This window comes from Oncorhynchus nerka, linkage group LG7, assembly GCF_034236695.1.
Source record: "Oncorhynchus nerka isolate Pitt River linkage group LG7, Oner_Uvic_2.0, whole genome shotgun sequence".
NCBI lineage: Eukaryota > Metazoa > Chordata > Actinopteri > Salmoniformes > Salmonidae > Oncorhynchus > Oncorhynchus nerka.
Genome location: NC_088402.1, coordinates 59,493,777 through 59,519,442, shown reverse-complemented (window position 1 = coordinate 59,519,442; position 25,666 = coordinate 59,493,777). Strand labels below are relative to the sequence as shown.

The following is a 25,666-nucleotide window of genomic DNA, read 5'->3' as shown; positions in this document are numbered from 1 at the left end:
GTTGACACAAAAATGAATTAGAGACGAGTGAGACTGTTTTGAAGCCGCAGGACCAAAACCATGAAGCATGGACTTTAGCGAACTATTTTGGTCATATCTCAAGTGCAATAATACTTTAAAAGATGACATTCAGGTAAAGGTTTAGGGAAGCAGAGAGTGAGTTTGAGAGAAAGAGGGAGTGAGAGTCATGCCAGAATAAAGTTACCTATCCCTCTTTGGATGTAGTTGAGACTTGCTGGCTGCCAGAGATGTTGTTGTAACATGTTATATAGCCTGAGGGAAAGGCAGCACGCCCTGTGATGGAGAATGGCTGTTACACCTACGCAGTATGTAAGCCTTGCTGTTCATATATTCTTCTAGTGCAGTGTTTCCCAAGCCTCTTTTCGAGTAACCCAGACAGTTCCACTTATTTTATGAATTCCTGAACTAGCCCATCTGATTCAAATACTGAAGGGCTTGGTGATTAGTTGACTAATTGAGTTAGGTGTGCAATTTTAGTTTAAAAAAAAACTAAAGTCAGTATTTGTTCAGTGTTTAGGTCTGAACGAAAAACCTCCTTGGAGGTCCAAGTGTGTTCCCTGTATTTAACTTTGAAATTAGTGGTAAATAAATATGTAGAAAAAGGTCCAATTGCTGGACAGAAAAAAGCAAATATAGGTAAAAAGTCATTTCCCAACATGTTTCCCAGCCATTTATTTTCCAACTGTGTCAGGTCCAAATGATGTGCCTAGTAAATGTGTCTGCAGTGCAGCTAGCAAGAGAGCCATTTGAATTACTGTGAGAAGAGGCGTAAATAGTTGAGAAACGGTCGGTGTTCTGGTAAAAATCTGCTGAGTAGGTATGTGGTAATGATTAGGTAACGTTTCATCTCTTTCTGCGTGTTCAAACATTTGTGATCATACTGAGACTGTTGAACTTAGATCAGTATGGATAAACGTAGGAGCTGTGGTAGGTTTAGGAATTAGAGCACGAGTCTCTAAAAGACAGCGTTTGTTTACATCTTTCTTTTGGCAGCTCAGGAACTAGGAAAGATAGTTAAGGTATTCATTTGGTGGTTGGAAAAGCAGTGGCATGTATACGTGAATGCCAAGGGAAGCCAGCCCCCCCCCCCCCCCAAAAAAAATGACCAAGGAAAAAAACATGTAAAATAACTTATCTGTGTTTCATAAATGTCCTTCAATAGGCTGAATGTATTTCACCGGAGAAAGCATCCAAGCAAACAAAACACCACCCCTCTGTCTTTGTGTAGCCCATCTATGCTGTCTGGTCAAAAAGTGTATGACATTGCTGTCGTCCTTAGCATTGAATTCAAAGGAAGCCAGCGAGCATTTGGCCTCCCTTGATTAAAAAAGAAATCTAAAATAATAGCTCAACTGAGTGAGCTCAGCTGTGAATGGTCCTTGCGCACCAAAAAAAGTGTCACGGGAGGCAGTTTGGAATTGGCTTCACACCAATCACATTTGAAGCCAAACGTAATTTACATTTGAAGCCAAACGTTACATCTTGTTGTGTCATTGTCCTCCTGTGGCTAGCTAGCTAAAATTTGGCATGGATGGAGATGGATTTGGACTTGTGTTTTTACTTCTCCGTACTGGCCAATAATTATAATGGCGATTCTGATTCAACCACCCTGAAGAAGGCACAGTGATGCCGAAATGTTGGTGTTTTACCCAATAAATTACTGGAAGTTTATTTATATGGCCTGAGAGGATGGAAGTTCAATATGTAGCTAGATGTAGTAACGTTAGGCTAATGTTAACTAGCTGGCCTGGCGCATTGTTGCCCATGAATGGAAGTTGGGCTAGCGAGCAAGCAATTTTGCCAGGTAGCCTAGGACAACAAAAATGTAAAGCATATATAACAGAGTCATAGACCGTTTAGGCAACATGTAAGAGGAGGCTGACATTGGCGTTTCTCTACAAATAGTGTGAGTCAACATGTTTTTTCTACTTACACACAGTACCATGGACATCCACATCATATTTAGCTTACGCTAAATGGACTAAATCGTTTTTGGTATCTTTTAGTTGTCACTGTATTAGACTAAGATTAGAGGATGAAATGGTGCTGGAATAGTGGAAGCAGCGGCTATTTTCTTTGACATGTGGTTCTAAATCAATAGTCCGAAAAATGTTTTGCTTGACCAAATTAACTTGCTTGACTGTTTGTTACATGCAATATGTTTTATGGACTTCACCAGACAGATGTTGCTCTCCGGTTTTGTGATGAAACAAAGATGTGATTGAATTTATTCTTCCACTGTGTCTTATTATATAGGCCTAAGGCTGAGACATCAGTCTCAAGTCATATGAACAGGTTATAGAGAAAACAACGTAATTATCACAACACATAGGTTGTAATACAGTGCCTTTGGAAAATATTCAGACCCCTTGACTTTTTCCACATTTTGTTCGGTTACAGCCTTATTCGAAAATTTATTTTTTAAAATCCTCATCAATCTACACACAATACCCCATAAAGACAAAGCAAAAACAGGTTTTTAGAAAATGTTGCTAATTTTTATAAAACAGAAATATAACATTTTACATAATAATTCAGACCCCTTACTCAGTACTTTGTTGAAGCACCTTGGGCAGCAATTACAGCCTCGAGTCTTCGTCGGTATGACACGACAAGATAGTCACACTTGTGTTTGGGGAGTTTGACCCATTCTTCTCTGAAGATCTTCTCATGCTTTGTCAGGTTGGACGGGGAGTGTTTTTCAGGTCTCTCCAGAGATGTTCGATCTGGTTCAAGTCCAGGCTCTGGCTAAGCCACTCATGGACATTCAGAGACTTGTCCCGAAGCCACTCCTGTGTTGTCTTGGCTGTGTGCTTAGGGTCGTTGTCATGTTGGAAGGTGAACCTTCAACCCAGGGCCAGCCGACGAGAGCATACAGGTCGCAGTGGTGGGTGGTATAAGGTGATTTGGTAACAAAACAGATGGCACTGTGATAGACTGCATCCAGTTTGCTGAGTAGGCTATTGGAAGCTATTTTGTAGATGACATCGCCGGAGTCGAGGATCGGTAGGATAGTCAGTTTTACTAGGGTAATTTTGGCGGCGTGAGTGAAGGAGGCTTTGTTGTGAAATAGAAAGCCGATTCTAGATTGGATTTTTGATTTGAGATGTTTAATATGAGTCTGGAAGGAGAGTTTACAGTCTAGCCAGACACCTAGGTATTTATAGTTGTCCACATATTCTAGGTCGGAACCGTCCAGGGTGGTGATGCTAGTCGGGCGGGCGGGTGCGGGCAGTGAATGGTTGAAAAGCATGCATTTGGTTTTTACTAGCGTTTAAGAACAGTTGGAGGCCACGGAAGGAGTGTTGTATGGCATTGAAGCTCTGACATGCACTGTCAACTGTCGGACCTTATATAGACAGGTGTGTGCCTTTCCAAATGTCCAATCAATTGAATTTACCACAGGTGGACTCCAATCAAGTTGTAGATACATCTCAATGATGATCAAGGGAAACGGGATGCACCTGAATTTTGAGTCTCATGGCAAAGGGTCCTAATACTTATGTAAATAAGGTATTTCTGTTTTATTTGTAGTAAAATTGCCTGTTCAGTTTTTTATTATGGGGTATTGTGTGTAGATTGCTGAGGATTTTTATTTTTTGAGTCCATTTTAGAATAAGGCTGTACAGTGGAAAAATTCAATGGGTCTGAATACTTTCCAAAGGCACTGTATGGCTTTTCTTGAATGGCTTGGCTTCCCCAGTGATTTTACCCAAGCACCACTACTGTGGAACAGCCCAAGTCGCTGACGAGAGCAACTGCATAACTGAAAGCTACTTATTATATAGCTGAGGTGTGCATGTATTTGACCTTGTGTTTCCACAGTGCTGATCTGCAACCCATTATGATGAGCAAGCATGGAAGTGAAATGTGGCACTTGTTCAGTCAGTTGGCTGGCTGTGGCACTAGTGTCCATTACTGGTTTAGCTGTTATACACACATAGACACTAGTTAATGCCTATTGTGTGACAAGACACATGAAATGGCAAACCATATGGTAATTTTGGCAGTAAGCCAACGTCTATTACATCCTAAGGTAGTGGTGTTGGATCAGTATCTATGATCAGTATTGAAATAACGTAGAACATCGGATGTTGTGGAAACGTTATGACAACCCAGTTTCACTGCATTCACAGAACTACCTGCACGAGTTGTGTTTTGACCTGCGTGTCTTTTCTCCTGTCCAGGTGAGCAACCTCAAAGCGCCGCCAATGGGAAAGAGAAAGACGCCCTGTCATTTGACCTCAGTGAGTAGCCCCATTGGGCGCGGTACACCTTTTCAACTGTGACTTTACCTATAGCTCTAACAGTGTGTTCAAAAGTGTGACGTCAAGGGAAAATATACACTTTAGAGGTGACATAATGATAACTCTGGAGGAACCTGTGGAGGGAAGCATCTAGCTGCAGGTTATGTGGGTTTATACCGCCTGGTCTGCGACTCTCAAAGGGGATGTTTGTGTGTCTCAGATGGTGTCTTTGCATTTCATATGGTATGTGGGTGCGCAGCCTGAACTCGACATACCAGTCTGTGCCCTAGCTCTGGTCCAGGGCATTATGTTAGTGCGTTAGCATTGTAGTGATCAAAGTTTGGAGAGTTAGTGTTCAGGATGAATTTAGTTTAGCAAATTTTGGGATGCAATGTTGATGCCAAATCACTGGGCTCAGACCCTATTGTCCATGAGGAGTTTTGCTATTTGAGCTTAGATTAGTTAGCTGATGATTAAGCTATTAGGTCAGAGGAGCACAGTCCATATCGTTCCATTTGGTGCCTAATGAACACGATCCTTGTGTAGGAGGTACTAATGATCTGTTGGTCCTGTGGTCCCTTCTAGGCACCGTCCAACCCAGCGAGGGTGAGAGAGGTGCCATCAAGAGGCTAAGCACCATGTGGTCCTCATTCCGGGGCAAACATGACAAAGACCGTGAGTATAAGGCTAGGGATGAAGAAAATGCGTTACATTTTGCTGCCGACTAACCGACCCTTATTAAATGGTCAACAAATAGCCCCCAAAAAATCTAAACAGTCAAATGACCTGCCCAACAGAAAATACTATACAAGGAATTTACATTTTTCATTAGGAGCTTAATGGAAACGTGCAACAATAGCAAGCCCATAGAACAACATTTTAAATGGATCTTTTCACTGAAAACATCACCTTTAGCCAATAAGCATTGAATGCATCATCACATTTGCAGACTTATGTAAAACAACTAATATTCCTAAGGTGATAAATAGACGATGCGTTTTTTTTCCCTTTGCACAGCCCCAGCTAGAGGAACATATTTTAGGAAGATCTGTCTTTTAAAAAACAAATTTCATGCAATTCTACAACACTTTCCATCACAAGGTTAGCCTACTCTGCTGACAATGACAAACTGACATCAATAAAAACGACCTTGTCTTGAATGCAACCATCTAATCTCGGCCCACGAAAAGGTGAGGTACACATTGTTCAATATGACGTCCAAATGATATTGTCCTAAAATAACTTTCCAGTGGCATTGACTCACCCAATGATAAAGACCGTGAGTATGCGCAATGCTCTCCGATAGTGCTAATAACATAGGCTATAGGCCGCTATTGTTCACTTTGGGAGTTGAGAATTCTGATAACAAAATACATATAGGAGTTGTTTTTGTCTTTTCTCGTATGTGTTTTTCCAGCGATTGTTATTTTGAAATATTTTGATAGGCCTAGCACTATTTTAGATGCGTTTCACTGCCTGCCGTAACGCAACAATCAGCTCTGAAATGTTCTGCTTCCAATATTGCGCACTTCCCAACTGAAGTCTATGGGCTTGTGATTTAAAACAAACCACAGCTATTTCTTAAAATAAGCTAATGATCCTCTATGCCTAAATCATGTTCTCTGGTGTAATAATTTAGACGGGAGTAGCTTAATTATATAATTTTGGCAAATTCAATTTACTTTTGGGGAAGCTAAGCGAAGACGATTGGACGTGCCACATATTAACAATCTTATTATTGAAAATAAAACTCCTGTAACGAAGCAGCTAATAAAACTTAATTTTCAAACATTTGCCAAAATGCAATTCGCGGGAAAACACTGTTCTAATACGAGCGGATTCCTATGTGACAGAGAAGAAAAATCTCTGAAATGTAGAAAGAGGGGGGATCATATAGCAACAACTAGGAAAGGTTGCTAATATTTCTAGGACTGTGCCTTTGGCTTCTAGACAACGAAAAAGTTGATAAGAAACCATTATAACAATAGGGAAATGCTGCTTAATGGCATGAGAAAGTTCATTGAAAATAATTGCCACCACGTTTCTATGGTTGGATTTTGGCTAGGCTACTTTGAAGCAAGGTAAGACATGCTTCATTATTTGATGGATGGTAAAAGGTTCAGGTTTCAGACAATTATACTGCCTCAAACTCACATTGCAAAGTGGTGGGTGACGCACTGATCGCCTGCTTAATTACGAGTTGAGATTGAGAAATAAAAATAGTAGCACTTTTTAACCATGGCCATCAAAACAGTTTAACACACGATTGCATTTAGGTTATTTGTTGTGCAATGTCTAGGTTTACAAAAGCACGTTTCACTCCAGTAGCAGCTTTTTGAGGAACTGCTCTCATGCTGTCTGACAGGTGGTATAGCATATTCCGCTCCTCAAACTAGGCTCTGTATGCTATGCGAGTGTGATAAATAAAATCCATGAGGACTAATGACTAATACACACGCTCCAATTTAATTCCACAAAATTATGCAAATGAACCTATAGACTGATAAGCATGACTGGTCAAATGTATTTTCAGTGGCTAACCGATTCATGGTTAACCATTAACATCACTATTTAATGCTCCACAGAATCGCTTTGTTACTTAGAAACACTTCTTATTTTCTATTAAGTACTTCCTATTTCACACACAATACTTCCTAATTTACCAAGACCAAGGCCCTGTCCAGAATAACCCCTACCCACCTAGGGCATAGGCATTTGTGTATAGTAGATCATAAATGATTGGATGAATGTAGGCTAAACAGAGGTAATGGCCTCACCTTACACTCTGTCTAGCTAGGTGTCATTTGTTTAGACAGGACCAACAGGTTTGCCTAACTCCAAAGTAAATTAGATCTTTGACTAGTGTGACACTGAATGAGAATGGATAGGCTGGTGCAAGTCAATGGTGTTGACCGCAGTCAAATTCCGTTTGACCGTAGTCAAATTCCGTTTGACCGTTTAGTTACTGCAACTAGGATTTTCCAAGCTCTGATGCTGCTGATGGTCATTAGCCCACCAAACTTGCTCATTTGCCTTGTACTCTATTGTCCCTCTGATCACTCTGACATCAATGCAAATGTTTTGGAAAATCAAATCAAACACTTTTTGAGAGTTGCGTAAGAAAACCTCAATTAAAAAGGAGGATCCCATCAGCTTTCTATATGCGAGGCCTACTTTATTTATCAACTTTCCTAATAATAAGCACATTGCTTCGCTTTACAACAGGAGTATAGCCTACCTGGCTGGCATGAAAATGAACCATGGGAAAAGTGTCCTCCATTCGCTATTTAAGTGCATAGATTTTTTTTCCAATGCCCCTGTTCCTAGACAGTTGCATGATAATGGTCCATTCTTAATCCAAACTAATTTCACACATATATTATTTAGTACATGTAAAGACAATCAATTTAAGAGTAGTCTGATGGGTGACAATATTAGCCTATCACTTGTGAATGATGTATTGTCACTTAATGATACAAACACGCTGGGCATCATTCACAACTAAAGTGTCCAAATAACTTTAATCCGCTTTACAACCAGTGTAGAGCCTAACTGGCATACATAGGCAGCACGTGAGTTTCAAGTTTGGGGACGATAAAAAAAAGGCACCTTTTTATAATAATGCATAATCGCATTTGCGGTCACTGTTGAGAACAGTGTATTCCCTCTAATTGATTCCATTTTGGAACATTTGCGCTTATAGCCTAGAGCCAGCCATGTGCGCATTGCTGCACTTATAATGTGAAGAAATAGGTTAATAGTTGATCAACATTTTTAAGCTAAACGTTCCCATCTAGTACATCAGCCTCATTGCTTTAAAAAAAATGTTTTGATGTGAGTGGTTGTATTAATTTGGGATCTATCGCATCCCACAACTGTCCCAGAGTATGTTTGGAATATATATTTATTGCACAGAAGGACAAGTTGTCCAATAGAATAGGTAAACTTTTTAACTATGGGGGGGTAGTAGATTGACACAGACTAGTGCTTTTGCTGTTCATTAGGCCTACTCAGCTTGTTGGCTGACAAAAAGTAGGCTAAATGTGGACAGTCCATCTAACATCTTCAATATGCACCTCAGAATTTGATAAGAGGATGCACGCAGTTGCGTCCCCGATGTCTTTGTCTTCACTTGTAGCCTACTTCATAGCTGAGATGCCTGTGAGAAGGACCTGGTCACGTGACAGGCATTGGCTAATAAGAATTGAGATATCTGAGAGAGCCATGTGAGTGAGAGGTTCTTTGGTGCATGGCAGCCAGGAGAAGGGAATTCTAATTATTATATTCAGCCCAAGGGTACAATGGCCACTTTGGCTGCAAAAGGCATGGATTCTTTTGGGGGCATTACGGCCACACAAGGGGGATGCCGCTGGGAAATTCGAGGGCCGGTGAGAATATTATCAAGTGCTTGTCAAATTGTGAATGAGAGACTGATGAAGTGTGTGCAGCCTGCACAAGAAACAAGTCCGAGCTCATGCCTTTCATGCACATGTTTTTCAATCTCATCATGCAGACTGTATTAATATATTAAATATCAAATAAAGTTGCATAAATAACTCTAAATGAAGCATATAGGAGAACCTGTTTCTTTGTTAACCGCTCAACACAGAGTAGCCACATGCACTACCTTGGAAATATCCTTTTCGATTTTATTCAGCTATGTTCATTTGTCTTCTTTATACTCTAAAATAACGCCACAGAATTGTAAGCTAATCTTGTCTGCTAAATGAACTAATGTAGCCCACAGCCAAATGGTATAACCGTATCAGGGCCTAACATAAGGACAACTCAGAGTATGCTATTCTGGTCTTCTGAAATAGACTACATTTTCTTCACATCATGTTTCTTTAGACCTGTCGAAAATAATGGGTTCATTGTGATGATGAAGGGTACAGTATATTCAATGAATTTGAACCTTTTTAAGGTGTGCATCAGTGGCGAGTAGACTATGCGTGGAAGCCAAGAGGTGCTAAATGTGTTTGTTAATTAACGGTCAATTACCACGAGACTGGCAGTTACTTGCTTGACAATCACCGGCTGACAATTTCATAACCGCCACAGCCCTAGTTATGATTGATTTGGTTTTCCAGTTGTGCCAATTACCTGTAAGTTATTGCAGACCCAGTAATGCATTTGTTTAGCTTAGCTTTATCACTGGACTGCAGAGTGAAGGAAAAGCAGCCAACAAGTGCTCAGCATATGTGGGAACTCCTTCAACTCCTTCTTTAAGACTGTTGGAAAAGCAGTCCTCATGAAGCTGATTGAGAGAATGCCAAGAATGCGCAAAGCTGTCATCAAGGCAAAGGGTGGCTACTTTGGAAAAATGTCAAATATATTTGTGATTTGTTTAATACTTTTTGGGTTACTACATGATTCCATATGTGTATTTCATAGTTTGGATGTCTTCACTATTATTCTACAATGTAGAAAATAGTACAAATAAAGAAAAACCCTTGAATGAGTAGGTGTCCAAACTTTTGTCTGGTACTGTACAATAATGTGGAGTGTAATGGGTTAGTCATGCCTTACACAGGGACTGTTGCCATGGTAAAAGCAGTTGGAGGTGAAACCTGTCACAGTAGGCTGAGTCACAGAACGGTTCTTTTGTGTGTGTGTGTGTGTGTCCATGCGAGAGACAGACTGAGTGTGTGCGGCAGTGCAGCATAAAGAACTTGTCTGGGCAGCCCGGCTCTACTATTATTTCTAAGGAGCAATGGAGAAAAAAAAAAGCAAGAGACCCGTAACATTTTCACAAAACCCAGAGGAGAGAAAAGATTAGCCAATATTTATCTTTGGTGTTGTTTGCTGTTCAGCAGGTCAAACTGCAGGGTTTACCCAACTGTAAACACACCATGTGGCAGAGGTTGGTGGGGGATGGGCATGTCCTTAGTTTCTAGACATTAATAAGCAGATTAAGAACCAAATGTGTCATCATTTCACATCTCAGAAACCTCTTGATAAGAATCTTTTAAAACAGGCTGGTGCTCATATACTTAAAAACCTCGCAAAACATTCCATTTTTTTTTATTTTGGCATGGTGTCTGTTGTGCCTGTTTTCACTTTGCTGGTATGTGGTTGTTCTCATTAATACTGCATAAATAACATGCATGTATTATAAGTATCTCAGAATAATACGTGTCTTCTGGCTAGTAATGATAAGTACTTTCAATTCATAGTGGTAATAAATGTAATGTACATTTTTAATATAATTGTATACGTTGTTGGAAAAACATACGCCTATCATAGCTGTATATTCACACATCCTTATGGCTGGAATCACATTGTATGGTGCACATTGTATGGTGCAACGGCAGCACAAGTATTAGTCAGTCGACCTGTATTGAGTTTTGCAAATCTCAGCCATTGTGCTTTTTGATTTGAGGTTGTCAGCACCAGCACATGAGTTGAGTTCCATTCAATATTCTGTGTTGGAAAAGTAAGAAACAAACCAGATAGCATTCTTATTGGCCACATTCCTGGGATTCTACCTCAGGCAATGAGCAGCAATACCTCTTCTATTGTAACTGATACTGTAGATCTGCTGCTGCCTAGGAAGTACAGTGGAAGAGATAGAAAGGGAGAGATATTCAAAAGGATTTGTTTTCACCCTCAAGTGGATATTGTATTTTCAAATATTTCTTTCAACAGAGATGTATTGAAAAGTACTCAAATCAAATGATCAGTAAGATGTAATGTGTCCGGTACGGGGATAGAACCTGCTGCCTTATCGCTGCTGACACCATGGTCTAATCAGCTGAGCTATCCAGACCATAAGCCTTTGGTTTTACTATATGTTATTAGTAAGCCTCTGCCTTAACACTCTGTTGTCCCGACAGGGGTGATGAAGGAGCCACCCCTTCAGGAGTCTTTGGAGCCAGCTCCGGTAGACACCCCAGCCAAGGAGCAGCGCTACATGAGTGGGCAGTACTTCTTTGAGTACTTGGTTGTGGTCAGCCTCAAGAAATCCAAAGAGGGGGCCTACGAGCCACAGATCACCTACCAGTTCCCCAAAGTGAGTCCGCTAGTTAGTAGAAACTCTGCATGTCTCCCAAAAGGGATAAAGAAGAAAAATGTGGATAAGAAATGAAAAGCGCAAGGGAAGTCATTGAATGGTCAGAGGGAGGTAGGAGAGAAGAATTCAGGTAGGCCTTCAACACGGAAGATTATTACGATTTTTTTTAAATTCCAGGCTTTATTCCATTAGATATACTGACGTTTCAACGTCACATGACATGCCTTCTTTGGGCTCTATTTAAATTTGTCTTTACGCGATTCCTCGCTTCCCATCTCCTCGCCTCCTCAACTGTATTGGAGGAGAAGGTCTAAGGTCTCTCCCCTAGGACCTTCTTGTGTTTTGAGGCAAGGAGAGAGGAATTGAATAAATATTAATTGAGAAAGAGCCCAAGTTACATCCCTCCGACAAATATATTGGTCTTTCTCTCCATTTCTCTGTTGCCCTCTCTCTCCTCTCCCTCTGTTAATCTCTCTCTTGCTCTTGCTCTCTCGCACTCTCTTTCTCAGAGGGATGGGATGGTGAGATTCCAAAGAGAGGAGGAGGAAAAGACCCTGAAGGCCATCACACTCTTCTGTTTCCCTGAGGGCATCAACTGGGCCCCCCTAACAGAGTACCACAGGTAACACTGCATCTAATATGAAGGATCATCATCATCAATGTGGGAAGATGGGTGTATTGTTGAGTCATTCCAATGTTGATGTCTTAAAGCTACCAATAGACTTACTTTCTCTCTCACTCGCTCCCTCTAGTGAGACATTCTCATTTGTCTTGACTGAGATCGACGGCAGCAGAAGGAACGGATACTGTAGGAGGCTACTGGTATGTTTCACTTTGGGTTTTCACTTGAGATTATTTATAGTGCGGTGAATGCCATGCCCATTATCTGTCTCTCTCTCTCTCTCTGTTTCTCCATTGTTCTCGTCTAGCCCCACGGCAACGGCGCTCGCCCACCTGAGGCCTACTGCATCATTAGCAGGTTGGCTTGTTTCGGACTGTTCTCCAAGGTAACACGCCTCGAATGTCATTGGCTTTTGGCTGTCAGAAATGAGTGTTTTACCCAGAGACGTAAGCCCGGATGAGTTGAACTGGGTGGATCCCTGGCTGTAACGATGCTTCATACTTCTGAGTAAATCTCTCCCTGGGCCTTCAGTTAGGAATCACGCTGACAACATTGTGCACGTGGTAAAAAAGGAATTAAGCCAACATTGGATAACACCACACGTGCTCAGATTTCAAAGGGATTTACAAGCCATTTCCACTAGCATTGCTACATGCTTCAAAAATGCTAGCCAGGATCTTCTGGCCTTTCTTAATTAACCAGCTGATAAACTTAAACACATTCATGAGGAAATGGCAACTCTCGTCTTTCATGAAGTGTACTTTCTCTTTAAAGAGAAAAGATAGCTCTCACTTATCCCAGTACTCCCTTGAAAATGTCAACAGCTAATAACTTCTCTACAATCTCCCATATCGAGAAAAAAACGACAAGAAGAAGACACTCCTCCCTCCACTGACGTGGAACTGAAAGTGATGGGGACCTCTTGTAAATCTGACAGCCGTTCGTAACGCTAATCGGTGTGAAATTGAATTTCTCGTAACTACTGTGTTTATAGAACAGTGTGTTATGGTACTAGCAAATTACTCTGCATCGAGTATGAGCCTCTTAGACTGGCCTTTGGGTTTTGAAATGCCCTATTTGCAGCACAGTTCATACCTTCTCTCCCTTAGTGGCCCTTTATCATTAGCCCCTGTCTTTGATCCAAGTCGCTGTATTTGTTTTGTTCATAATTTGCTGCCTTTCAGTGGTGCCCCAAGTCTTGTGAAGTGAATATTGACACACATCATCATCACCACCACCACCAAACTGTCCCGTAGGCTACTGGAAACACTAAGCCCCACAGTTCATCATATACTTATTACTAAATACTTATTACTGCCACACCATTTACTGTGGTTTGTCAGTCTCTGCCTTGAAAAAGGTCACCCAGGAAATTGTGTAGGCTAAGTATTTTATTCCAGTGGTGCAAAATCACATGATATCAGAGTTAGATTATTCCTGTCTTTCTCTAACGTAGATCTTTGACGAGGTGGAGAAGCGGCGCCAGATCTCCATGGCGATGATCTACCCGTTCATGCAAAGCCTGAGGGAGGCGGCGTTCCCCGCCCCAGGCAACACAGTCAAGATCAAGAGCTTCATCCCCGACAAAGGCACTGAGGTTAGCACCCTGATGTGTCCGATGTAGCCACATGGCTAAGTTGGCATAGCACAATGACATGCTGTTCCTTGAGACCTGGGTCATATTCATTTGGGAACACTGTAGCAAAATGTTAGGATTGGAATAATTGGTTGTAATTAGATGTCATGAAAACCAGCACACACAGTTCCACGAGTTGAGAAACATCCACATTGATAGCACTAGCGGTCAGTTTCATTTAAGATGAGGGAGGATGATATTTTTTTTATTATGAGCATGGCCTAATTTCTGTTACAGCATATTGGATGACTGTTATTCATATTCCATTCACCCAGTTCAATGTAACATATTGGTTTAGGCAAATACATGATACTCTAATGTTCCCTATACCCATCATGAGGTTCCTACAACCTAGCCTATGAATGAAAGTTTACAACGTACAGTAGGTGCACACAAGTCCAGAGAGATTTGAGGTGACCGACAGTGACACATTCAATACCGCCTTGCACACTCATGCCTGCATCTAGCGCGTAATCATTAGTCCAACAGTTGCAAACGAGAGTTTCTATTGGACAAATGTGGGTATGTTTATCCTAGTTTCATTCCGTTTGCGAAACGTTATTTTTATTTATCCGTTATTTTACCAGGTAAGTTGACTGAGAACACGTTCTCATTTGCAGCAACGACCTGGGGAATAGGTACAGGGGATGAATGAGCCAATTGTAAACTGGGGATTATTAGGTGACTGTGATGGTTTGGGGGCCAGATTGTGAATTTTAGCCAGGACACCGGGTTTAACACCCCTACTCTTACAATAAGTGCCATGGGATCTTTAATGACCTCAGAGTCAGGACACCCGTTTAACGTCCCATCCGAAAGACGGCACCCTACACAGGGCAGTGTGCCCTGGGGCATTGGGATATTTTTTTTTAGACCAGAGGGAAGAATGCCTCCTACTGGCCCTCCAACACCATTTCCAGCAGCATCTGGTCTCCCATCCAGGAACTGACCAGGACCAACCCTGCTTAGCTTCAGAAGCAAGCCAGCAGTGGTATGCAAGGTGGTATTTTGTTATAACAAAATCGACAGAATGAATACACCCCTGATTACACGTAAACACAGTTCACTTTCATAGCAGCCACGTTGTATTCCTTCTCGCATCTACACACTCTCCTCCTCACCTTATCCCTTCGCTTGTGGACTTCAATGCACACGTCACCTGACCAGGCGGGGGAAAAAATCCGAGCCAAACCATATAACATCATACTCAACATAGGTAATAGAACTAACCCGGTACAATCATTCATTACAGTGAGTCAGTAAGCAGTTTAGCAGTTAGACCGGTGGGCCCCAGTGGCAATACGTTTGTAAAACCAAAAGCTAACCTTGACTTGGAAGAGTTTGTGTTGGATAGTTATAGTCAGTAAAAAGTGACCAAATATAGCTCTCTTGCTTCTTATGTTTGAAGAAATTAAGTTGTTCAACTATTGTCTTCCTCTCTTTGAGTCAACTACTCACCACATTTTATTCACTGCAGTGCTACCTAGCTGCAGCTTATGCTTTCAATACTAGATTCATTCTCTGACCCTTTGATTGAGTAGACAACATGTCAGTTCATGCTGCAAGAGCTCTGATGGGTTGGAGGATGTCCTCCGGAAGTTGTCATAATTACTGTGTAAGTCTATGGAAGGGGGAGAGAACTATGAGCCTCCTAGGTTTTGTATTGAAGTCAATGTACCCAAAAGAGGACGGAAGCTAGTTGTCCTCCTGCTACACCTTGGTGCTACCCTGCAGAATGCTGTTGAGGCTACTGTAGACCTTCATTGCAAAACAGTGTGTTCTCATAATACATTATTTGGTGACGTGAATAGATTTATCTCAAAACTTTTAAAATTATTCACAATTTTTATGAATGACAGGTGGGGAGGGAAAGCACTAGGGTAGACACCTACCCAGGCCCTGTCACTAATGTGATCATCCAGGCCAGGAGAGGAGAAGGGCTGGGTGTATTCAGTAGGAACCAAAGGGAACGGGAAGGATCCTACAAAAAATGGTTTCTGTTGCAAAAAGTAAAAGGTTTTGCTATGGTGTGCGACTAATGAATACACCCCTGGGTGAAGGGTACTCACCTTCCAAGCTACAGAAAATAACGATAAGCACACCACTAGAGAGGGGGGGAGACATTAAAGTGAGGAGACAAGACTAACAAGATGCACAAAGCTAGTCGGACACAGAGCAAGACAAGGAACACACACAGCTAGTGAAAAAGAAGACACAATGTCATCAGTTGAAGATGTATTTACTGAAATGAAAAGAAAACATCCTATTTTCCTGGAATAATGCTGGTGACACACACACACACAGCGAACATCAATGTTAAGCCGGGAAGACAAGCGTCTTCATAGAGCAGGGTTCCCCAACTTTGGGTTTTCACTTGAGATTATTTATAGTGTGGTGAATGCCATGCCCATTATGTCTCCCTCTTGCTCTCTGTTCATGCTGCAAGAGCTTTGATAGGTTGAAGAACGTCCTCCGGATGTTGTCATAATTACACACACACACTGCATTGAAATAGGAGAGGTATTACTGAGGTGAGATGTTCCAATCCCATCCTGCAACATTCCATTTCTCAGGCCCTTTTTTCCCCAGTTAACCCCCACGCACACTATTTGTTTAGTGGTAGCTGTATATTATCTGTATGTTTAGGTCTGATTACTTTAGTTAAACTGCTATATATTTCAGCAAGCACACTCATTCTGAAAAATAAACTGTGTCTCAAACTCCGCCGGGACATACTTTCAATGGTGCTATCCCACTTCTGATACCGTTGTAGTTAATTAGGGTGCGATGTCTACCGGCACTCAAACTCTGGTCCCTGTGACTTCCATTCCAAAACCCTAGCCATTATACCAAGAGTCAAGCCAACATTATTAAGAGGCTAAAATCTCCATGGGGTCAATTATTTTCCCTGCTCGCTTGCCTCAATTTTCATGAAATTAAATCCGTTAGTAAATCAACTTTGTATTGCTTTGGTGTATATAACAAGTTGGTGACGGTGGTAACATTTACTGTACATAACATGTTGGCAACAATGGTGACGTGTAGATAAGAGTTGACTCTCTCCCATCTAGATCATCAGTCTGACGCGGCCGCTGGACTCGTGGCTAGAGCATGTGGACTTCCGCACACTCTTTCGCTGCTTGACCGATGAGGAGGTCCTGCTCGTGTTCGCCGCCGCCGTTATGGAGCGACGCATCGTCTTCATAGCGGAGGAGCTCAGGTACTGCACGCACAGACACACAGGTTATTACTTACTAGTCAAATCAACATAGTCGTCTGAGACGAATGCATCAACTCTGTCAATGGGAGCCTATTATAAAAACATCATTGCATATGAATCGAGATGCTCCTTACACGTTGAGGACCACTCAGAAATAAAAACTTAAAATCACAATGAGAAGCTTCAAGGGGGTATTGGAAGTTCACATTGTTCCCACAGTGACACACATACCAGGGGTTGGAACAAAATTATTTTTCAATTGTCGTTTCATTTTGAACAGAACCTCTATTTTTGTCGTTCTGTTGCACTATTCCGACCAGCGAAATAAAGTAGTGAACCGGTTAAGTACTGTTTTATATCGTTCCTTTTTTAACCTGTGATAGTTTTTTAAGTTTTTTTTTTACATTTAGCTCGTTAAATTACTTTACCAAACAGTGAATTATACCTAGGAGGAGTGGCTTTTATGGAGGAACTTTGAATGTCCTTTGAGCTAGCTAGTTAACAAGCGTGCTTGTCTTACCTTTTTTTTTTTTTTCAACATGAAACGTGATATCTAGGCCTATGGTGTCCATAACTAGCCTTTGAAAAAGTTAATCCATTCATCTCAAGCTAATAAAAAAATCTCGATCTTCTGAATAACGCTCGTAACGTCAGTATAGTAGCCTATGCTTTGGATGGGGAGGGGCAGGTAGTCTAAGCATACACTATCAAAGATTTTCAACTGGCAGGCAGACCCTGGAATACATTTCTGAGTGACAGAGGGAGTGCTTTGCATAGGTGCTTTTTTTGTGGGACTACAAGAAAATCCTTGAAACTTTAAAATAACGTTGTTACCCGGTTCTCATGCTTTTAAAATAACATTTCTGTTCTGGAACAGTATGGGTGACTTTTGTTTTCGGTTCTGTTCCTTGAACTGGTTCCCCTGACACATACACACACGCACTGAATAAGTCTAACTTCTGTCTCTCCTCAGCACCCTGTCCCAGGTGATCCACGCCGTGGTCGCCCTGCTCTACCCTTTCACCTGGCAGCACACCTTCATCTCCATCGTCCCCGAGATCCTCATTGACGTGGTCATGGCCCCCACCCCCTACCTGCTGGGAGTGCAGAAGCGGCTCCTGGAACAGGTCACGGACCAGAGCGACGTGAGTCACCCCCACCTGTGATAATGTTACAGAAATGTTGGCTTCGACACACCAGCTTCGCTCACGTTCGTTACGAAAGCCTGGGGAAGTTGTTGGCAGGAAAACACACAAAAAAGGGGTGGAGTATGGTAGAATGTAGATGAACTCTAATGATGAATTCCCACTTCTCAAACCAATCACATATTTTTGCATTGGTCAAACTCCAAACAGAGGTGGTTTCTGAACATTTGACTGACTTGCAACAAGGTGCCTAACATAAGATAAAAAACCCAAAGCAACAGTAAACATGTTGTCCCCCACGAATGATGCAGCCCCTCCCCCTAGGCCAATTGAGTTGTGTGACTAACACATTTCAGTTTATTACCATAGCCACTGCCTTAGGCCGATCCGTGTAATTTTGTTAATGCCGGATCTCTATGGCATCATTCACCTAAGTTTCGTCAAAATCGTCCCAATGCTGTCTAGAGATAGAAACGGACGGAGACAGATTCACAGTCCCCTCCCCGATTTCATCGTGGGGGACAATAACACTGCATAGGCTACTAAAACTTTTGTCCTAGATGGTAGGAAAAGATGCACGGACAAAACAATAAAAGTGAAATGCCTCTACTGAGGGGATATACTGAGGGGATATGGCATGTCTTCTCAGAGCCAATCAAATGTGAGTGTTAACAAAAATCCAATAGTGACTTCTAATAGTTGCGTCAACGAGACGAGATTTGGAAGGATGGCCCTGTGATTATTTTTGATTTATTTAATTTCCTAACAGTTAAATTCATACTTAACAATCATAACAAAATACGTCTTTCACCTTGTCACACTACACAAACAATAAAATTCTTCTCCCCCAGGCTTTTAAAATAAATAGTGAGACTACAACAAAGTTAGCACATTACCAGTTAAATGTCAAACGTAGAACTAATGACATGGGCCCTGTCCAGAAACAACACCTAAACCTCATGTATATATCTGAAAAGACTGGATAGAAGTCTGCTATCCTATTTGACTGAAAGCACAGGAAGGGGTAGGGGCAATGGGGTTGTTCCTGGATCAGACCTTGGCGCTAATCTCAATTGATTTCCTTGATTCCTCGCCTCCTTCACAATGTATTGGAGGAGATGGTCTAAGGTCCCTAGCCTCAGACCTCCAATCCATTTTGAGGAGGAGGCGAGGAATCAAGGAAAGATTGAGAAAGAGCCCCTGAATGACTGGATGAGAAGTTTGGGAGTATTGATAGTAATAGTGATGGATTGGTGTTGGAATAATGATTGTAGGCTCTGTTTTTCCCAACACAGCTGCTTGTTGTGGACTTGTCAGAGGATAAGGGGGACACTTTCCTAGTTCGAGTAAGTGTGTAGTCTCGAGAGTGGAGCAATGGCCTAAATGTGCGTTTAAAAAAAAAAAGTCACATTTTATGCCTTTGTATGCTCTTTTGAATTAATTCAGTTTGTTATTTGTACTGTTTTGCACTTAATACTATGGGGGGAAATGGGAATTTTGCTTTGTCATACCATTGAATATTGTAACTGTTTTATAGAGCGGAGATGAGAAGTCTATTCTGCCCCCTAAGCTCCAAGATGAAATACTGCAGGCACTAAGAAATAGGAAAGAAGAAGCCAGTGAGTATATTTTGATATCAGCCTTTGAAACAAATGCCTGAACAAATGTGAAAGGGAAAACAGCTTTATAAGGTTGTGCATTTTAGTTTAGTTGATTTCACAATTGGAAAATAGGTTTTCCATCAGATGTTTTTGCAAGAGGAAAAAGAGCTGTTGCATGGGATATTTTATTTATTTATTCTAGAGATTGCATTGCTCTTTTTCACCTACAGTACCACATCAAGTGTGCAGATGGCCATACTGATGAATTAACTGTAACCTTTGAATATAGATTGTTTTATGCTCTATTCGATCCTTTCAAAGTAATGTGAGGTTTAGGAAAATTAGCACGTCATCATAAGAGACTGGTTGATCACACTCAAGGTTGACGTTATGGCTCTCGAGCACGGCCAAGTAACACACCTTGGTTGAAACCACCTGGTCTGTGGCTAAACGTGTGTACCATTTCCCACGCAGCTGTGGAGGAGCTGAACACGGTTGTCTCGGAAGCCTTCCTGCCCTTCTTCGTGAAGACTGTCGGCCATTTTGCCTCATACGTGACGCGGAAAGGAAGAGGGCAGCCGGGGGTGTTTCAGAGCAGGGCCTTCTACAAGGCCATCGAGTCCAAGACCACGCGGCACTTTGTCAAGAAGTTCCTCCAGACCCAGATGTTTGACCTGTTTATCCAAGAGTTGGAGCAGCAGCAGCCAGCGAGCCCCCAGCAAGGTGAGAGCTTTAATACATACTTGCATAACATGAGAATTTGAAAGCTATATAACATATCTAAAGATAATGATGCCGGGTTGTTCTTGGGGGATAACATGCCTCTTGTTCGCTTATCATTAATTTACTCATTTATCATCACACCCTCATCTTTTCAGGGATTTTCCACAAAAAGATTGTTGAATACCAGGAAAAGAAGAAAAGAGAGAAGGCAAAGAAGAGATAGTGTCTTGTGAATACACTGTAAACGAGGCTGATTGTGTATATAAGGGATTTACTGTAGATGTGATAAAATAGATTTGAGATGTAAATATTGGAAGTGAATCATTTGTATTTATAGTTTTATGTGTTGGGGTAACAGTGGGTATTTTATGTGTTGCTACTGTATATGATAGACGGTTGACAAGACCACTTGTTAGAATGAGTGTTGGGCTCAAATCTGTCACCATCTGAACCTGCTATTATTAAGCAGAAAAAAATTCTAATAAAGACTGAATCTTTGAACCTTTACGCCAACTTTCCTGTTTTTTTTCAGTCAGTTTCAAGAATGAAGTTGCTAAATAAGCACGTGTGTGCATACATGCACAAGAGGTCAGAGTGGGAGATTTTGACAAGTCATTAAAAAACAGATTTATTTGTAGAAAAGTAAAATATCAGAAATGTTTCCAGCAAACTGTACAATACAGATACAGCAAAGGCTAACTCATGGACCGTAAGTCAAAGCTGATGCATCACACTTTCAATTAACATTTTGACCCACTAAATATCTTTACTTGTGTTCATTAGGCACCAAACTGAAGCAGGGAGGGACTGCCTGGACTGGTCCAATAAGGAAACAAATTTTCCATTGTGTGACGTAATGAACACAACACAGTTCAGTCAATGAAGTGCTGAGTCTCCAATGGCATCCTCTTGCCTCCTTTCCTTAAATCACAGACTCCAAATCACATGGGCAAATGCATTATTGTTCCAGCCTATTCAAACCTTCCATTTAGCAAGAGATGAAGAAGGGAAGTCATTTCGGGGCACAGAGATGCTTTTCCTGGGGTGGGACTGCAGTGTGGACACAGAAAGGGGCAGTGTAGTCAGATGCTCCCAGCCAGCAGTGGCGAATGCTCTCCATGGTGGGCATGCTCTCTCACGTCGTAATGGGCGTAGTCGTACAGGTGATTACTCTGCATGACAACTTGTACCCGCAACTGGATTTTCTGGGGAGCAAAGAACATGAATACACCTGAGACTTCTATGGTGAAAGGCCATTCAACCCATCTTCCTTAGCTGATGAAACAACTGAGAATGAGCTGTAACATATTAAATGTATCACATTCAGCTCTACTCATACAAATGTAATTTGTTATACAAAACAGATCTGAGAATGAAGTCTTGCAATGGAAGTGTTTATTTTGCTTTGCCATTGGGGAGAGCAGGAAGACCGTACCTGGAAATCTCGGATGTAAGTGAGGAAGAAGCAGATAAAGGAGAAGGCCAGGCACCACTCAGCCACAGCACTGACCAGATGGGCTGTGTAACCCTGCAAGATATGGCACCATTGACCCCAGAGGAAACCATTAGAAACAAACTCAAACAGTTGACAAAGGTAATTTGAGCGACTATGATTTAAGTTCAATTAGTAAAATACCAACCAATTTAGTAGCATTGTTATGGAAATGATCATGGACAAAGGGATATTATGGTCTCTTGCTGAGCCATATTAGACAATATATTAACAAGGAAAGGATCTCCATGTTCTAGTATTTTAGTAGGAAGTAGCATTCCTACATGCCTCATGTATTTGTACGTACTTCACATTGTACTTGGGTGCTGCTGGACAACAATCTACATAGAACAAACTAGTAGCCACTATTTCCAATCTTATAATATTTAGTAGGATCACAGTGTAGAGGACCCTGATGTTTGCCCACCGTTTCTTCTGGTCTCCAGCGTATTTTTCTGTCCACGTCCACGCCTGGTAGGTCATCATACAGAATGGCTGACGACACAAACGCTGAGAGAGGGCGAAAGGGTCAAGGGCTAGAACTGCAGCAGTGGAAGATGTAGTCATATTATTGAGGGACAGACATAACACTTCCAATACAGTATCAGATTTTAAACGAGGACCGAGTCGGTTTTCCCCAAACCAATGAGCATGCTTTTTAGTCCAGGAGTAGACTTAATTTGAGCTCAGGAAACTGGTCCTACAGGTGGTCCAAGTATCCCCAAAATGCAATGCTTTCACAGTTGTTTTCATCCAAAAGCCATTCAGTTCCCCACTGTTGTATCCCCTTCTAATGTGTCAATGTCTGCAACTTCCCTTTATACACTGCTCTGTGTGTGCTCCAGAGTCAGACTAGTATGGTGAAGGATACAGATGATGACGCTGGCCATTGTCCACAGCCCCACGGCGGTGCGCGCCCACAGGATGTCTCGGCCGTGGAAGCGAGGCTGCATGTGGTATGACACCCCCGTCTGAACCAGGATGTAGAGCACCCCGCAGCCAAAGGTCAGCCCCGCCCCCAGCAGGTGCACTGACATGATGGTGGTTTTCTGCAAAAGGGCAGAGGTGGTAATGGATTTCATACCCGACCCAAGCTTTCACACTTTCCAGAAGGATGAAAATCCAGGGTCTTTGACTCAAGAGGTGAGAAAGAGGGAGCAAATGTGATATGTCCATCATCATTCAGAGAACAGTGAAGAGTTGAGAACACTGAAATGTGTGTGTGTGTTCCTTCTCAACACTGACAGCTGGCTCTTTCGTCCAATTCCAAATCGACCCATTCCTTACCCCCTATGCTAGATCTGAGAGGGTTTGATAAGTGTAAGCTATATGGCAAAATGATTGCTTAAGGGTTGATTTGGATTTGGGTATTTATATAAGAGGATAGTTATAATGGAAAAGTGGGGTAGGCAACGCTGTATGTACCTGGAAGTTGGCGACGACGCACATGCCCACTGAGCTCATGATACCCAGGACCATGCCAGCACAGTTAAGTCGATGCAGTTTAAGCTCGCCCCCTAGTGCCAGAGCCTGGACCTGCTTGTATCGCACATAGACAGTGGCTACACCTGCAGAGTCAACCACATATAGGAGGGATGGACACAAGATTAATGGGAAGTGTGTGCTTTAAAGTAACTATCCAGTGTCTCCAGATTTATAAAATATTACCAATTACAATGAGTGAACGTTTTCCTTCCCAAAAAAATGGCAATTAAAGCTGAAATAAGTAACTTTTTGGGTGACCTGACCAAATTCACGTGTTATAGATCATTAATTGAAAGTAAGTTTAAGAGGCAATAGATATGTTCTGTGTGCTATTTCTATGCTTCACCTTCTTAAGTTTCGTTTTTGCGTAATTTACTTCCGGCCTTGTACACCAGTTTCCGACAGCTGGTTATGGAAAATATATTTCGCCGCGTTTTAGATGGTACAATGATTTATACACTCTACTTGCTTTGTCACAAACTACAATTTTTGCAACCAGGAAATGGTGGAGCGATTACAACATCGTAATCTTTAAGTATGTTCAAAACAAGATTTTGTGTTGGAATGGTGTGGGCGTATAAATCATGAATAAAATGTATGCGAGTAGTCCACTGATTGGCCAGATCATGAGGAAATGGCAAGCATTTTTTAAACTGTCTGTTTGAGGTGGAGTTTAATTTTGACCACAATTACGACCAGCGGATGATTCAACAACATTATTTGGGTAGGAGTTAACCAGAATATGAATTTAAGTGATTCTTACTTGGTCTTTCATGTGTGAACCACTGACAAAAATCCCCACTTAACTGATTTAACAACGAAACCACATAGATCACACTAATTCGTCTACAATCCCCTGCTAGGTCTGACAGGGCCAACACATACTTTTTGCTTCACAAATAACATCCATGAAACTAGATTTGTATGTAGCAGTCATTTCATTGGCTGACATTCAAAGGCACTCTTTCTCCAACCATGACAAATCCCTGGAAATGTTGAACCTGGAATACAATCAAGTCAGTGTTTGAGCGGCGTGTTGAACTAGGTCACAGAGGAGACGTAGTCGTCCTGCAAACTGTCACCCACTTTAATATTTTCAGCCACTAAATTCTAGTGAAAGGAGTTTGCATTCCCCTTTTATTTTGGGACCACAACTATTATACCTGATATGGTGTGTCCATTTTGTTTTACCTAAAAAGGAAGAGATGCTCAGCATGAACCCAAAGACACAGCGTTCGGGAACCACTGCGCTGGCATCACTGTAAGGAAACACACCACAATCATCTCTGTTATACACAGGACCAAAAGGGCAACATTTTAGTCATTTAGCAGAGGCTCTTATCCGGAGCAATTAGGGTCAAGTGCACATTGTCAGAATTATCACCTAGGTCGGCTCGGGGATTCGAACCAGCAACCTTTCCGTTACTGGGTAAAAAAAAATTGCGTTCTTCAAATCTTTTGGTATTGGAATCATCCTGTAATTATTTATAGCACAAACCAGAAGTTGTCCAAAAGCATCTCATCTTCCTCTCATAGGAGCGAATCCCAACTTCAGACATCAATGCATGACTAAGTGGAAGTTAGGATTCACCCTACACACATATAGTTTGGCAGGCCCTGGTCCAGTACCTGATGTAGGGCACTAGTAGGTCGACGTGGCCCAGCAGCACAGCGGTGACATAGCTGACGACAAAGGTGGACAAGGACCAGGTGACCAAGGCTGCAGGGAGGGCACATACCCCCCTCTGGAACCACCACATACCCCCTGGGATGGGGAGGAAGGGGTCCTGTCAGAGCAGTCCCTAACACATACATAAGTGAATACACAGATCACATAATCATGTCCAAATTCCACCATTAGTCACTAAGTCAACCTCCTGTTCAAAAAGCCCCCCCCCCCACACAACCACTATACAAATCAGTCTTAAAAACCCACGCTTTCTCAACCAGATTTCTACATCCTACTACACACACTAACCCATTACTGACACCATACAACCATTCACAATCTTAGTCCCACTGTTTTCATTAAATCGCAGCACATAATCTCAATGGTGGTATCACTCACAGTAGTAGGCAGAGCGAGAGACTCAGGACGCCATTCAACGCAGCAAGAGCAGTATAGCTCTAGATAGACACAGGTTTCAAGCGTGAGAAAAGTTGGTCGGTCTCTGTGAAACCCTGCTTTTATTAGTCAGTTGGGAAACTGCTTTGATGGGAGATGCAGAGAACAGAACTGTGTGTGTGAGAGCAAGAGAATGTGTGTTTGTCTGTTCCATACAGACAGTCTAAGAACTCAGACACACCCCTCCCCTCAAACAGGACTTGTGACTAGTCTGCTGTTCTTTGCGCAGCCTAAAACCAGCTGACTCCCAGACAGTATGACTTTCATTTAACTTAGTGCTGGCTGACCCCACACGCACGTGCCAAAGAGGCATACACATGACAAAAAAATACTTAAT

General features: G+C 41.9%; 2 protein-coding genes across 5 annotated transcripts in view; one reads left to right on the top strand and one right to left on the bottom strand.

Moving 5' to 3' along the window:
- The window catches only part of LOC115132078 (DENN domain-containing protein 2D-like), a 34,009-nt gene extending 13,275 nt beyond the window's left edge, over window positions 1-20,734 (top strand). For both annotated transcript variants that reach the window (XM_029664312.1, XM_029664313.2), the window contains 13 exons: window positions 4,209-4,268; window positions 4,854-4,943; window positions 11,105-11,280; window positions 11,790-11,902; window positions 12,033-12,102; window positions 12,210-12,287; window positions 13,359-13,499; window positions 16,610-16,758; window positions 17,732-17,903; window positions 19,199-19,249; window positions 19,441-19,522; window positions 19,979-20,227; window positions 20,383-20,734. In XM_029664312.1, the coding sequence (XP_029520172.1) occupies window positions 4,209-4,268; window positions 4,854-4,943; window positions 11,105-11,280; window positions 11,790-11,902; window positions 12,033-12,102; window positions 12,210-12,287; window positions 13,359-13,499; window positions 16,610-16,758; window positions 17,732-17,903; window positions 19,199-19,249; window positions 19,441-19,522; window positions 19,979-20,227; window positions 20,383-20,450 (1,499 nt within the window). In that variant the 3' untranslated portion in view covers window positions 20,451-20,734. The remainder of the gene's footprint in view (window positions 1-4,208; window positions 4,269-4,853; window positions 4,944-11,104; window positions 11,281-11,789; window positions 11,903-12,032; window positions 12,103-12,209; window positions 12,288-13,358; window positions 13,500-16,609; window positions 16,759-17,731; window positions 17,904-19,198; window positions 19,250-19,440; window positions 19,523-19,978; window positions 20,228-20,382) is intronic.
- Window positions 20,735-20,839: 105 nt separating this feature from the next.
- Window positions 20,840-25,361, bottom strand: LOC115132077 (DNA damage-regulated autophagy modulator protein 2). Of its 3 annotated transcripts, none has more exons than XM_029664310.2 (8): window positions 25,273-25,361; window positions 24,834-25,006; window positions 24,396-24,463; window positions 23,145-23,287; window positions 22,591-22,768; window positions 22,147-22,229; window positions 21,663-21,755; window positions 20,840-21,432 (listed from the first exon to the last, which is right to left on the bottom strand). In XM_029664310.2, the coding sequence occupies exons 2-8, from the start codon at window positions 24,962-24,964 to the stop codon at window positions 21,310-21,312; spliced, it is 819 nt and encodes a 272-aa protein (XP_029520170.1). In that variant the 5' UTR covers window positions 24,965-25,006; window positions 25,273-25,361; the 3' UTR covers window positions 20,840-21,309. The 3 variants fall into 3 exon arrangements, with proteins under 3 accessions (XP_029520170.1, XP_029520171.1, XP_064876740.1); XM_029664311.2 differs by having other exon boundaries at window positions 24,834-24,969; window positions 25,273-25,360; XM_065020668.1 differs by lacking the exon at window positions 25,273-25,361 and having other exon boundaries at window positions 24,834-25,272.
- Between the last annotated feature and the right edge of the window lie 305 nt (window positions 25,362-25,666).

Coding starts and splice junctions, on each gene's coding strand:
- LOC115132077 (XM_029664310.2), bottom strand. CDS start 24,964: ATGTGGTGGTTCCAGAGGGGGGTATGTGCCCTCCCTGCAGCCTTGGTC. Junction 22,769..23,144: donor GCGTCGTCGCCAACTTCCAG/GTACATACAGCG, acceptor GCCCTTTTGCAG/AAAACCACCATCATGTCAGT. Junction 21,756..22,146: donor GCTGGAGACCAGAAGAAACG/GTGGGCAAACAT, acceptor CATATCTTGCAG/GGTTACACAGCCCATCTGGT.